This window comes from Sprattus sprattus (genome assembly GCF_963457725.1).
Source record: "Sprattus sprattus genome assembly, chromosome: 11".
Taxonomy (NCBI): Eukaryota; Metazoa; Chordata; class Actinopteri; order Clupeiformes; family Clupeidae; genus Sprattus; species Sprattus sprattus.
In genome coordinates this window covers 21150739-21166340 of record NC_137909.1, presented here as the reverse complement: position 1 = coordinate 21166340, position 15602 = coordinate 21150739, and the positions used below count along the sequence as shown (strand labels likewise).

At 46.7% G+C, this 15602-nt stretch overlaps 1 protein-coding gene across 3 annotated transcripts in view; it reads right to left on the bottom strand.

Annotated features, from left to right (window-relative positions):
- Positions 1-309: 309 nt before the first annotated feature.
- Positions 310-15602, bottom strand: part of sardh (sarcosine dehydrogenase) — a 63246-nt gene continuing 47953 nt past the window's right edge. For all 3 annotated transcript variants that reach the window (XM_080848075.1, XM_080848073.1, XM_080848074.1), the window contains exons 17-21: positions 11683-11776; positions 8570-8732; positions 5910-6078; positions 5471-5606; positions 310-1465 (exon numbers count right to left, since the gene is read on the bottom strand). In XM_080848075.1, coding sequence (XP_080704201.1) covers positions 1298-1465; positions 5471-5606; positions 5910-6078; positions 8570-8732; positions 11683-11776 — 730 coding nt within the window. In that variant the 3' untranslated portion in view covers positions 310-1297. The remainder of the gene's footprint in view (positions 1466-5470; positions 5607-5909; positions 6079-8569; positions 8733-11682; positions 11777-15602) is intronic.

Sequence of the window (15602 nt, the reverse complement as noted above, 5' to 3'; positions counted from 1 at the left end):
TCGGAGCCTCATCCTGAGTTGCATGTTTGCACTTCTCACCCTGCTCTTATGGAAGTTCTGCTCCTCACTCAGTCAAAGCCATGATGGTGAATATATCCTTTAAGTGGAAAAATATGTCTAAAAAAAGTCAAGAGAAGGTACACATTTGAAAAACCAAATGTATTTGGTGTGAATAACTTGTGGTATGAAGTGTATTGATTATTTTGTACATGTTGAATTGTTTGATTGAAACACTATTTCCACTTGTAGTTGTTGGCCCATCTAAGATATCCTGTAATTTCATGAACAACACAGCAAAGATGAGAGATGTGCATAGAACATTGTGTCTTTATTTCTCAAAAGTTCATTGACAGTTCACTCTGTAAGGACAAAACTACTACACGTGTCACATTGAAAAGCTTTAGCGGTTAGCAGCATTTCTACTTAAGTTCATATAAAGGCTGACATAGATTGATATAACATTAGTGCTCCTTCTGATTAAAAAGGGAATTACTCCAAAGTCCTGCATACGCTGCTTTTCACTATTCGTCTCTAACCTTGCCAGATACAGGCATGACTGAATGCGGGAATATCCCACAATAATGCTTTGCTGTCACCCAAGCTTAGCCCTAAAGACCTCAAGATCGGCAGAGTATAAAACTTTCATATATAACTTCCATTTGGCATTAAAAGACACTAATAAAAGTTAATGGATTATCACTGGTGGTGTTGTCTTGGTATGAATTTCCACAGGATGACTTTATGTATGTACATTTGTATTCATCTGTTTAAAAAGCACCGGAAATTGTACATGTTTTCTCTTCTTCAGCAGTCCATATCTCAAGGTTGGTGCCATGGACCCCTTGTCTTAGAAATACTGCATAGGAACATAAACTGCAACAAATAAATGACATTTCGCTAATATCTAACGCGTGACTGTTCACCATCAGTAGCATCTGGACGGTACCACAATCCTTTGAACTACCTGAAGTAGCTGTAGCTGTGTGCTTTCTACTCTGACCGATGATTAAAAGGTTACATTTAAAGACATTTTTCACATAATCAAAAAAAATGGTTTAGTATTCTTGATTTGAAGGCACCAATGGTTTCTTGTTTACAAACCATAAAAGCTGGGAGGGGTCGGTGTGGGCTATTGGCCTCCCCTCTCAGACCCTCATGGTATGTTTGTGGGATCCGCAACACTCCTCTAACATGATTGGTGTATGTAAACATCCACTCCGCCCACCTTCCGTAGACACAGCCATCCTCCCCTCACAGAGGAAGAGGGTGGGGTGGGGTGGGGTGGGGTGGGGGGTAGTTACACCCTGGCCTTGTGCTGGTTGCTTAGCTCTAGGGGGGCGTCATAGATGCCCTTCACCCGCTTGTTCTCGGGGTCAAAGGGTGTCTTCAGGTGGGCTTTGGCCTTGTACACCACCCCCATCCGCTCCATGGTGAACTCTCCACTCCGCACAAAGGCAGGGCTCACCTGGGGAGTGACACACAGACACAGACACAGATTTAATCAACACTTTAACCTGCAGCAGGATATTGAAACATTTCAGCAGCACATCAAAACACACAGACATTTACATCCTGACGAAAAGACGAAGCACTAATAGAAAACACAAAACTCAGTTGAGGTACGATACTGTGATATTGTGAACTGGTATAGAAGTGTTTCAGCACCATCAACACACACGGACACGCACTCAATTTTCCTTCCTAAGTGAATCCGTGGACCTAGCACCGTTAGCCCTGAGCTAGCTGCCTGTGCTCCATAAAGCATGACTCAGGTATGTGCTCGGACTGAGAAGTGGGCTCTTCTGTGGCTCCATTCTCATTCTGGCTGGCCCGCTCTCCTCTGAGGTAAACCACAGGCCTTCAAAATGCCTCCTCGCGACAGGCCATTCAGTCAGTTCAGTCACGTCTCAATGTCAAAGCTCCGTCTCTCTCCTCACGGTCACTCTTTTGTCTGTCTCTCCTCTCGCTTTTCATCTCGGACTCTCTCTCTCTCACACACGCTCTGTTCTCTCTCTCTCTCTCTCACACACATGCTCTGTGTTCTCTCTCTTTCTTACACACTCCTTCCACCACCAGTCCATCTCTGTTAGGCCTCTCTGCATTGCGCTCCAGCTCCAGCTGTTGTAGTGACACCCTTCCATGATGGGTGTTGGTGGCACAGTGGTAAGCATCGCCGCCCTTCAAGGGGTTTGATTCGCGGCAGGTGCCTAGGTAAGTAAGTGGCTTTGGAAGAAAGTGTCTGCTAAATACTAGACCTTTACCTTTTGACCTTTACCTTACAAAAGAGGGTTTCCAAAGAACAGCTGGTAAGTATCTGAGCCACATCAGGGCTAGATCTGAGCCAGAACTGGATGTTCAGTGCCTCACACATCCCTCAGGTCAACCCCCCCCACATGACCTCAAACAGATGGCAGGGGGCCAGATCCGAGTGACCTTATTGACCTTGACCTAAACGACCTCCAGTTGACCTTGGTTCTTACTGGCGTGCAAAGACAGCTTGAGAACAGGCTCTGATAAAGACCTAATGCCTGATTGCTGGAAAAATGAATGGAGTTGCCATGGTTACATTTCCTTTTCGTACTTTTCCCCTCTGTTAAGCTAATGGCTCTGTCAGATGTGTAGTTTTATGGTTATGGCCGAGGATTTATGAGCCGTTGGGATGAGAGATGGGCATGAGAGGAGAGGAGAGGAGAGGAGATGGACGATTGAAAGATTGAATGACTCCATTGCATCTGTGGGGCTCAAGATGAGGGCGTCTCACAGACAGATGGGGTGGAGGAAGAGGCAGCAACGCTCTTATTCCTGCCGTGTCCACTGATGGAGGAGATGGGTCACGGGCAACAGAGTACAGACGACTCCCACACTGATCCGGCCGCTTTAAACACACCGTCTTAGATACCACGTAACTTGGTTGCTCTACGACGCTATTGAAACGTAGTCCAAGGCTGGAGCGGATCCAAAGTCAGATGCTGCTGTCTGGTGCTAAGCTGCCTGGATATGAACTTCGTTCCCAGACAAAGCATACTGCACATACAAAGGCAATCTATTGGAAATATTCAAAATGTGCAACTTTAATCAGGGATAGATATTCTACTTACAGAGGAGAACATCAAGCATTCTAACTAGGCTTAAATATCTGCTTTTATAGTAGAAGGCCTGTTAGACAGTCCTGTTTTAAGGGTACTTCAGCATATGAATAAAGCTCAAGACAGAATACATGTTTTCTCCATCTAGTGCCCTTGACTGATGCAAGCACCATGACTTTTCTGCACCTTATCTCTCTCTCTCTCAAAGAACAAATGCAAAGGACTGAAGTCGACTTTAAGATGATAAATGGGAAAAGAAAAAAAAATGTCCATTTACTGACTCCATGCTTCAAAGATTTAAACATTTTGACCTATGGACCTTCATCAAGAAATGATGTTCAGACATTTTTCTCTTGCCTTTTTCCCCCCCGCCTGTCTGTTCAAATCAAATTTCACGTCTGTTCTTATCTCTTGTCCTCCTTCCTTCTCTCACCCTCTTGTTTCTCTCTCCACTCTTCCTTCTTCTAAGGTCTCATGCATGTTCTTTATTTCTGTTGTTGATGTTTCTTTTCATTTCGTTACCACAATGTGTCCACCAACAATCACTTTTTGGAAAATTGCAAGCTGGATGTGAGAAAGTGTTAGTGAGAGCGTGTATGAAAGTGTGTCTGAGACTGTCAGTGTAAGGTTTATGAGCCTCGCTGAGAATGACGTCTCTTACCTAAGAGTGTATGTGTGTGCGTGCGTATGCGTGTGTTTGTGTGTGTGTGAGAGTGGTGAGCAGTGATTTAGGAGGATGTCTCCCGCCTGACAGAGCTCACCTGTCTGTGCTCATGCCTCTCCCTGTCAGTCATCATTAAATGACACACACACACACACACACACACACACACACACACACACACACACACAAACAAACAAACAAACCAACAAACAAAGAACGAATGTGCCCTCATATACAAGCATCAAGAACTTATATGTGAACACAACATGTAAAAACACAGAAACTGAAAGAAAGAGACAGAGACGGACAAACACACAGCCCAGAATACAAGCAAACACATACTCTCAAGCCTGTAGCTGACACACAGAACATACACACACACACACACACACACACACACACACACACACAACCATTCAAAACACATTACCTAAACCTAAAGACACTCCTGGAATGCACATCAGACAAACAAAATACGCATCAGACAATAACCAAAACCAGGGAAATGACACAAATGCAGTGTGCTGTGCTGACTGATGGCCGTGAAGAAGAGAGGCCCAGAGAAGGATAAGTGACTTGAAAAGAAAGCTATTTAAAGGCTAATGATGAGACGGCGTGCTGTGAGGCCCTGGCTGTGGGTGTGAGACTGCCTAGAGTGGGTGGCAAAAGAAAGTAATGCTGATCCTTTAACAGTCAGCTTACAGGAGAAGATCAGGCTTCAGAGTGCTCTTAACCCCCTTTTCAACACCAGCTATGGCTTAACAAACTGTGAGTGTGTACAGTATGTGTGTCTCTGTGTGTGTGTGTGTGTGTGTGTGTGTGTGTGTGTGTGTGTGTGTGTGTGTGTGTGTTTGTATGTGTGTGTGGATGTGTGTATGCGTGCGCTTTTTTTAAATTCTGATTATATTTTCTTGGTGTGAGCATGTGGTTGTGTGTGTGTGTGCTGGCTCTACTTCCACTGATTCTCTCTTACGTGTGTGAGTATTTGCTTGAGTGTGTGTTTGTGTGTGTGTATATTGCCTCACTAGCTCACTTACTTTTGTGTGAGGCTCCAATAGTTCAACTTTCTCTAACTCTGTGAATCGATGTGTGTGTGTGTGTGTGGGTCTTCCTAGTGGCTGTAATTCCACCGGCTCGTTCTCACATCAGGCTGTGACTCACAGATCAGCCTCACAGCACTCACAGCAGCGTCTTCAACACCCAGGCAAAGAGTGAGGGAGGGAGAAAGAGAGACAGAAACAGAGGCATGGAGAGGGGGAGACAGGGACAGAAAGGAGGAAGAGAGAGAGGGAGAGAGGAGAGATAGGAGAGGGGAGTGAGAGCAAGAGGAGAGAGAGACAGAGAGAGAGAACAGAGAGAGAGAGCACGAGGAGAGAGAGAAAGAGGGAGAGAGAGCGATGTGGAGAAGGGCGTGGGCGAGCCTAGGTGCCAGAGGGGTGCATCAGTGAAGCGTCTCTAAAGAGATGGAGACTGGGGAGAGAGGGTGGCGCTGCCAATCAGCGCCCGTCATTCAGGGCCCCCAAATGAGCAAATTACACGCCCGGCCCACTCTCGGAAAAGGGCAGAAATGTTCACTAACGTCTTTCTCTTTTGAGGAGATGATTAATGTGTGTGCGCGCGTGTGTGTGTGTGTGTGTGTGCGTGTGTGCATCTGTGCAAGTGCGCAAGAGTGTGTGAGTCTGTGTGTGAGATCAGATTGTGTCTGCCATCCTACACCTACCACTTCTCCCTCAGGGTGGCGGATGTATCCGTAGGCAATCGTCTTATCGATGGCGAATCCGTAGTCGGAACGTCGCAGGTGTCCAACAGGGACTCCATTCCTGAAGACGGCCTCCAGACCAAACATGGGCACTTTCCTGAGGTCAAAAACACACACACACACACACACACACACACACACACACACACACACACACACACACACACACACACACACACACACACACACACACACACACACACACACACACACACACACAAACATACACAGAAACACACACAGAAACAGATCATTTATCCTTATACTAAGGGAAGGTGTCTTATTTCACAGTGGTGTTGGTGGAGTGTGTGTAAGTGAATGTTATTTAACAGTGAGGACAAAGTGTGTGTGGTCAGTGGGGGGTGACGATGGTTGGCCGTGGTTGCCGTGGGCAACTCACTCGTCTATGGTGAAGCAGACAATTCTCCGGCGCAGCCCTGCAGCCTTCTGGGCCTCCAGAACTTCACGGCCCTGGAACGGAATCTTAGTCTTCATCTTACAGGTGAACGCTAGCCCCGCCTCCAGGGGCGTGTCATCGGGACGCAGGTCAGCATGCCAATGCCTATATCCTGATAGAGAGAGAGAGAGAGAGAGAGAGAGAGAGAGAGAGGAGAGATGTTAACCACTCCTTCAGTAACCCATTCTCTAACTTCCTCACACAATTACACCAATATAACATTTACATTAAAAACTGCGACCAACCAGGCTGACACCATTACATCAATAATACAACAGAAGAGCTCAAGCCCCTCCCTTGAAGACTTTAAAAAACGTCTGCCCATCATCTCCAACTTCACACAGCAACCCCAGAACCCCCGAAGCACTGGGAAATGTCATAACGTCATTTACCATGGAGAGAGCGCGAGAGAGAGAGAGAGAGAGAGAGAGAGAGAGAGAGAGAGTGAGAGAGAAGAGAGAGAGGGGGAGAGGAAGAGAGAGGGAGAAGAAAGAAGAGAGATAGGAAAAGAGACAGAGGGATGGAGGGAGGAGTAAAGAAAGGGGAAGAGAGAGGAAGTGAGGTGAAGAGAAGAGTAGAGAGCGAGATGAGAGGAAGTTATTGAAACGGAGAAGCAATTCCATATCACCAGTTGAAAGTTGTGTTTCCAGAGTCCTTAACAGACAAACGTGTCTGTCACACACACCACCTCCCCTCAAATAAACCCATAAAAGCACGTAATGATTTCTTTGGAGAGAAAGACACAGCGTGGGCGTTCTTTTTGTGGATGGGCTACACTACAGGGACTGTCACGTCATTACCACCCTCTTCAAGAGTTAAGTTAAGGAAACACAGATTCAGGCCGGGTGCAATTAGAGACCAAACTCTGACACGTCCATCAGAAGGACAGACAGAGGGGGACGACAGCAAAAAAAGTTATGAAGACCAAGAATTAAAAAAAAAGAGAAAGAATGAGAAGAAGGCGAAAGAGAGGAAAAAGCAGAGATGAAAGAAAAAAAAAACAGAAGAGAAAAGGGAGAAAGACACAGGAAAAAGAGCGAGAGAGAAAGGAGAGAGCAGAGTGAAAGTGAGTAAAAGAGAGTGAGAGACCCAGGAGAGAGTGTTTGGTGTGGTCCAGTGGAGATGGGTTTGGCGGCCGGCCACCGTGAGTGGGGCTGAGGACAGGTAGACATCACGGTTCAGCAACATGAGAGAACATGAGATTAGGTAGAGATGAATACCCAACACACACACATGTGTGTTTGTGTGTGTGTGTGTGTGTGTTGGTGTGTACGTCTGAAGAACCACATATGAGAAATAATGCATGGCTCAACCCTCCCATGTACACTTGCCATCTGTGTCTCACTTCCTCTAACTCTGTGAGTGTATGTGTGCGTGTGTGTGTCTGTGTGTTTGTATATGAGTGTGCATGTACATGACCTCATCTAGTAATGCACACCTCAATAGTCTCCTGCCAATTTACTGGCACTGTGATGTGCATGTTCTGTGAGCATGTTACCACTACCCCCTGATACCAGTGTGTAGGGCTGAGAGTGTGTATGAACACTCATGTGGCCAGATATGGCTCTGTTATCCCCTGCTCAATACATGCCTGTGTGTGTGTGTGTGTGTGTGTGTGTGTGTGTGTGTGTGTGTGTGTGTGTGTGTCAGTGAGAGAGAGAGTATATATATATGTGCATGTGTGAGTTCATCTGTGGGGCAATGCACGGCTTGACTCAGGTGCATGAGAAGTGCCTTGTGAAACATGGCTAAGCTCTCTCTTACTCCAAAAGCACATACTGTATTACAGTATTTAATACCACAGGAATGGAGACCTCAGTCAGGGAGATGGTGTCCCAGATGACCACAGTCCACAGTCCCCATAGACTCCAAAGAATAGAGTATGTGGTGGGACACAGTCACTTAAAGCGAAACCAGTTATGGTGTATAGTGACATTACGGACAAACACCGTTCTGTATAGAATATGGATTTTGTATGTTATGCATGTTCGCTCATCAAGGGTGTTTCTCAAATGTGCATCGTCACACACAAGTTAAAGGCTTTATTCAGCGGAGCAGCTGGACACACGCATGGCTCACGGGCAGATGCTCGCGAAATCTCCAGCACCTCACTGCTCTTACTGGACAAAGATCGAGCCTGACTTTTCCGAGCATTCAGTCAGTGACAGGAGAGGGGTGTTCTGCACGGAGCTCCGACCACGTGGCTCACCCCGGCTCCAGATGCATCCAGGAGTCAGAGCGACCTTATGGCCTTTGAGATATATAACCAAAACACCCCAGGTCATATCACTGAGGGACACTGACACACACCCAGATATCTACTTAACCCCTAAGTTTAAGAAACATAAAGGCATATGAGCAAGACATGAATATGTAATTATCATAATACTTCTTCATAATAGTTCTGACTGGAATCTCTCTCAAGTCTTGTACACAGAGAGAAAGAGGGAGATAGAGGACGTGAGAGAGAGAGATAAAGAGAAAGAAAGAGAGAGAGACAGAGAGAGAGAGAGAGAGAGAGAGATAGAGGAAGTGAGAGAGAGAGAGAGAAAGAGAGAGACAAAGAGACAGAGAGAGAAAGGGATGTAGAGATGTGACCTCACCCTTCTCTATGCTCAAGGAGTCAATGGCCCTGTAGCCGGCATTTATAATCCCATGCTTGGCCCCTGCGGCCATGACGGCTTGGTAGACTGGCATGCAGGACTCCTTGGGGATGTGGAGCTCCCAGCCCAGCTCCCCCACGAACGACAGGCGCATGGCACGCACCTGACGGGGCGAGACAGAGAAAGGGGTCATGAAGAAAGAGGGACAAACAATGTAGTAACAGCAATACAGGGAAATCTCCAGCATCCCAGCACAATAGGATGCCTGGACTGCCAAAACAGATTTGACACTGAATAATCAATGTGATATTTAACTCAACTGCTGTTGTGGTTTGTGACGATGTAGTTTGATCTGGCACATTTGAGTTACACACACCTTAGATGGAAAAAAGCTCTACTGCATCACGCTGCATTTAACCCATCTGATGTGAGTAAACACACACACACACACACACACACACACACACACACACACACACACACACACACACACACACACACACACACACACACACACACACACACACACACACACACACACACACACACACACACACACACACAGGCACACACATACACACACTAGGAGCAGTGAGCAATTAGCTCACACACACTTGGAGGGAGTAGTGAGCACACACACACACACACACACACACGGAGCAGTGGGTAGCCACTTCAGCTGGGGAACAGTTGGGGGTCAGGTGCCTTGCTCAAGGGCACTTCAGCCGTCCCTTTGGATAAAAGCATCAGCCATATGATGGGAAAATGGACGGGCTTCTATATACCTTATATATATCTATATAACCTATTCCTGGCTATGTAGGTCAGGTTGCAGGTCAAAATCTTACGAATGACTAGCACTGGTGAGACAAAACACCCTGCCCTGTACTGACCGTGAGTCATTTAGAATTGGAGTGGCTTGGAAGTGCGAATGTGTGTGATTGAAGGAGCTCATGATTCATGATTAGAGTGTTTCTTTAATTAGGGGGGGGGGGGGGGGGGGGCACTCAGATGCTCCAGTGATGAATGGAGAGAGTAATGGGACCAACGATGGGTAAAAAGAAAAATGAAAGTTTAAAAAAAAGTTAGACGGAGAAATGGGACAGGGCAAACGTGAAGGAGGGGAGGGAGAAACTGAGACTAATAGAAAGTGAAAGAGAGAGAGAGAGAAAGAGAGAGAGAGAGGGGAAGAAGGTAGTATAGGGAAAGTTGACAGAGAAAGTAAAGGACAGCAAGTAAGAGAGAGTGCGAGAGAGCGTGAGAGTGTGAAAGATGTGGAGAGAGGGGACGAGTGAGGGACAGAGAGAGCTGAGGAGGTATGAGAGAAGGAGAGAGGGAAGGATGAAGAGGACTAGAGAGAGACAGAGAGAGAGAGAGAGAGAGAGAGAGAGAGAGAGAGAGATAGAGAGCTGCAGAGGCGTGACTAATGCGAGTGGAGCAGTCAGCCCCAGAGGTGCCCCTGTCTGTCGGACCATCTGTCCCAGCCGCCGCGTACCCAAGCCTCCACACTCCCAGCAGGAGACCCTGGGGATGCGGGCAGCACCGCAACCAGGCCCCAACCCCCACCTGCCTCCTGGCCATAGACACCTGAACCCACCTGTGTCCCAGAAGTGCCAACACACAGACACACACACACACACACACACTGGGGGCAGGGAGGGGCATGGAGGAGGGGGGTTGGGGTGGTGCAGAGGTAACCATGACGATGCTCACTTAAAACATCTGTAAGAGAGCTGTTACTCCATGAAGAAAAGAGAATGTGGGTTTGGCAACTATACAAGCAGGGTGTGTGTGTGTGTGTGTGTGTGTGTTTGTGCGTAGGTATCTGTATGCCCCAAGTAAATAGACTGGCTATCCAAAAACATAAAGAGCGATAGCAGTATGTGCGTGCGTGTGTAAGGTTCCGTGTGAGAGAGAGATAGAGTGTGTGTGTGTGTGTGTGTGTGTGTGTGTGTGTGTGTGTGTGTGTGTGTGTGTGTGTGTGTGTGTGTGTGAACATGTGGCTGGGCAGGGGAGATGATGATGTGAATGTAGTGGCTGACAGCCTGAGGGGAGGAACTGAAATAGATCTGTCCAGTCTGACAGAGAGGACTATGTGATCACTTCATCCTGAGTGTGTGTGTGTGTGTGTGTGTGTGTGTGTGTGTGTGTGTGTGTGTGTGTGTGTGTGTGTGTGTGTGTGTGTGTCTATGTGAGTCTGTGTGAGTATGTGTGTGTGTTTGTCTGACTGTGTATGTGTATCTGTGTGTGTGTGAGTGTGTGTTTGTCTGTGTGAGTATGTGTGTGTGTTTGTCTGACTGTGTGTGTCTGTGTTTGTGTGTGTGTGTGTGTTTGTCTGGGTGAGTGTGTGTGTTTGTGTGTTTGTGAATGTGACTGAACCGCTTGAAGGGACAGCAGATAAGTCCGTCTGTGTCTCCCCTATTCGCCCAGCTTGAGGGTACGGCACGTTTCATAGCGGAGGACTGGAGTGAAGTCTCACACCTAGAGGCTACATCACTTCTCCTGACAGACCCTTTTGGACAGGTGGGTTTGACACCAAAGTTCATATCGCCATGGTGATTAATATTCCCCTCATATATTGGCTTCATACACTGATGGGATTCAGAATGTGTTTCCTCACACAAATAAGGACTGAGGACAGGGAAAACCAGCAGGGTCAAAAAATGGAGGACAGTGAAATATATCAGAGAGGAGACAGAGGAGGGAGGGAAGGAGAAAAATGAGTGATAGATAGGCCGAGAGAAAGAAAGAGCGATGGGAATGGGTGACAAAAAGGGAGAGAGAGAGGTGGAAAAAGTGAACCATGGAGAGAGTGAACGAGGAGACAGAAGGTACATGAATAGTAATACTTTCTCTCTCTCTCTTTTTCCTTTTGCCCTTCTTTCACCCTCTGTCTCTCACACTCTCTCTATTTTGCACTTCCACTGGTCTCACACACTCACTGAAGCATTTACCCTTGTTTATGAGGAACGCTTATTCATCCAAGGTGACTCACAGCACAGAGAAGGCATGCCTTTTATCAGTCTGTTAATTAGAACCAGACAGAAGAGCGGTACAGAACTCTGTTTGTGTGTGTGTGTGTGTGTGTGTGTGTGTGTGTGTGTGTGTGTCACCTTGTGTCCAGCAGCATTCACTACTTTGTGAGTGGAGAAGGGGAAGGCCTCGTTGCTAAGGTCTGCATCCAGTATCTCCTGGAGAAGCTCACGGCTACAAAAAAAAAATGGCACAGGATTGGTTAGTTAAGCTGTCAATCATTAACAAACAACAACTTCTCACAAGCTTCAACTGAGGGCAACACATTTAAAGCCAAAAATATTTGCTTTGCAAATTGTTTGATTTTAGGAGTCATTTAGGGTACATATTCACATAACAATTATGGTCTTAAATCTTCTCATGATGTCGGGAAACAATATTGCTCTTTTTCTTCACTGATGCTCAAGAAGAGAAACTACGTACACACAACCAATCACTAAAATATATTTTCCTCATGTTACATATCCAGTCAGGCCTCTCTCTCTCACTGTGTTTGCCGTTTCCTCTCTCTCTCTCTGTGTTTGTACGTCACTCTTTCTCTCACACTTGCTCTCTCTCTCTCTCACACAGACTCTCTCTTAGCAAACTTTCTTCCCCTCAGAGGACCTCTCAGAGAACCTCCATTCTCTTTTTCAAACTCTCACTCACCACTGTGTGTGTGTGCGTGTGTGCGTGTGCATGTGTGTGTGTGTGTGTGTGTGTGCATGTGTGTGTGTGTGTGTGTGTGCGTGCGTGTGTGTGCGTGTGTGTGCGTGTGCGCATGTGTGTGCGTGTGCGCATGCGTGCGTGCGTGTGTGTGTGTGTGTGTGTGTGTGCGTGTGTGTGTGTGTGTGTGAGAGAGGGAGAGAGAGACCCGTGAGCATGATGTGTGTATGGTGAAAGTGTTCACTTGTCTTCCTTCTCTCCCTTCTCCTGACTCTAGTGTGACCCATCAGCTATGCCCCCAACCTCCCCAGATCTCTTGCACAAGCTGCTAGACATGTGTGTGTGTGTGTGTGTGTACGTAGAATGTGTGTCTGTGCGTGTGCATGTGTGTGTGAGAGAGAGGGTGTGTGAGTGTGTGTGTGTGTGTGTGTGTGTGCACACAATAAGGGAAACCAAAAAACAGGACAGACAGGCAGGCAGGCAAAAGAAGGCGAAAAACAGAAATAGAAAGCGCAGAAGCGTGAGTGTGTGTGCACCTGCTGCTAGCCCATCTGTTAGGTTATGAGTGTGTGTGGGTGTGTTTTCCGCGTGTGTGTGTGTTTGTGAGTGTGTGAGTTAGGGACAGTTGGAATTGTTTTTCAGCCTTGCTTCAGTGGCCATAGATGGATGTTAACATGGGAACAAACACAGCCCTATTCTTGTACATTCATAAACACATCCATCACATACGTTCATACACAAGCACACACAAACGTGTGTGCACACACACACACACACACAAATACACACAGGGGAAACGCATCATTCCCTTGAGACACAGCACAGTACCACCTGTCATACACCTACACACACACAAATCACTTGGACGCATCACACCTACAATATGCCCCACAGGTATGAAGAGAAAGCATGAGAGTATGAATGGAACTGCTTTACTGAAATGTGTAAGTGCGTGTGTGTTGGTGTGTGTGTGTGTGTGTGTGTGTGTGTGCGTGTGTGTGTGTATGCGCGCGTGTGTGTGTGTGTGTGTGTGTGTGTGTGTGTGTGTGTGTGTGAGAAAGTGCTAAAGATCCATGATGCGATTATAGACAGATTCCATTTCCCCTACATCAGACATCGCTCTGCTCACTGATCCAAAGAGGCAAACAAGCAATTATATGGCCTGCCTGTGTGTGTGTGTGTGTATGTGTGTCTGTAACTGTGTGTGTGTGTGTGTGGAATGTTTTCACACTATTTTGAACTATTAGGTACAACCCTGGGTGATCCATCTATTTTTAAGCATTGTGCATTAGTCGAGTTCGTTAAAAAGAGTTTTGCTTTAAACCAAATAAATACCCCTTGAGACCGAACCCACTCAGATGGCCTGCTTAAATAAGTGCAAACCTACCATGTGAATCACAAACACAACAAATCCACTCATCCGTCTTACACACACACACACACACACACACACACACACACACACACACTCACTCACATACACATACATACTCACATTCAGCACAAATATGCATGCATGCACGAGCGTGCGCACTCACACACACACACACACACATATGCGCAAACACACATACACACACACATATGCACACACACACACACAAACACAAATAGCTCTCCATATATCACACACAGAACACTGCAGTCCCATCTGTCTGCTGTTCTGGACTTGATTATCTGTTTCCATTTCTCCTCCTCCCAACCCAGTGATTTCTCTCTATCCCCCTATCCCAACTGTGCTGCACTCCGTCCTCTCAGTCTATCTCTATCCACATTTTATTAGCATCTCTCTCTCGCTCTCTCTCTCTCTCTGCCCCTTCTTCCTCTTTTTCCTTTTCTCTCATCACTCTTTCCCCCTTCCCCCCCTCCTTTCCCTGCCTCTCTCTTCTCTCACTCTCTCCCCCTCTCTCTCTATCTCTCTCTCAGACTGAACCTCTGCCATGATGACAACCTGACTAATGCCCTCTCTGTCCCTGCTTGAGCCCACACACGCTTCTTTTGGGGAGCGAATGTGTTGCGTCAACATTCAATTCATAAGAGCCCGGACTGGAGGGGGGAGGGAGGAGGAGGAGGAGGAGGAGTGGGGGGGGGGGGGGGGGGTAGTAAGGGAGATAGGGTGTGTGTGAGAGGGATGGCGAGGCTAGTGAGGGCGCGTTGCTGTGTCCCATCAGCATTACAGCACAGCGACAGGCCGTTAGTCTTATTTACGCCAAGCTCTGACTAAAATAAGCAGGGCGGGGGGGAAACAACAGACACACACACCGAACACACAAACACACACACATGCAGATATACATACGTACATTGAGAGAGATGAAGGGAGAGATAGAGAGAGAGCGAGCGAGAGAAAGAGGGACAGATACAAGAGCACCTCAGCAGCAACACACACTCAAACAAACAAACACACACTGAGGGAATTATAGGAGTAGATGCTGATATGGAAAGTTATTATACATCCACAGAAGTAGAAAAAACTGAGGAGGGAGAGCAATGGCAGCCCCAGCAACACACACACACACACACACACACACACACACACACACACACACACACACACACACACACACACACACACACACACACACACAGTCAAGTGAATAAACATGAAAGCCACTGGAGAGAGACATATAGCTGCATATGCAAACACAAAACGCTGACACATACACATTCACACACATTACTGACCCCAGGCCAGTGATCTTTATGGCAGCACTTACACATCGCCTTATAGCCCTGTCTATGATGCGCTTAAAGGCACAGCGCCATCCCACACATCAACCTCAGTGGCCAGGCTTTTATGTTAATGTTATTTATTCTGTGCACCTACACTAGCCATGCTTAAAGAGGACCTATTATGCTTTTTTTCAGTTTTTTTCCCTTTCCTTCCGTGTGATATATATATTTTTGTGCATGTACACGGTCCGCAGAGTTACAAAGGCCAAAGCACATGCCAGAGGAAGTAACTCTCTCCCACAGAAATCACTTATCTCAGCTGCCTGAGACGCTTCGTCGGAATTCCAGCTCTTTTCCTTTGTTACAATATGATGCAATGTTGTAACACAATCCTTATTACCCGCCTAGCTAACCAATCAGAGCACACTTGCCTCATTGGGACGGGGGCCTTTAAGACACAGGACAAACGGGTGAATAGAGATGTACAGTATGAGAAAATTCATGTGTTTTTAGATCATTGAATCATGTAAATCTATTCTAGTAGACCCAAAAAATGATGAACATTGAAAATGAGCATAATAGGTCCTCTTTAAGCACGTCTCTAAGCGCTCTGCCTCTCTCTCTCGTTTGTTCAATATGCTCTCTTCATCATTTTGCCGCACAGCTGAGACACCTCACTACA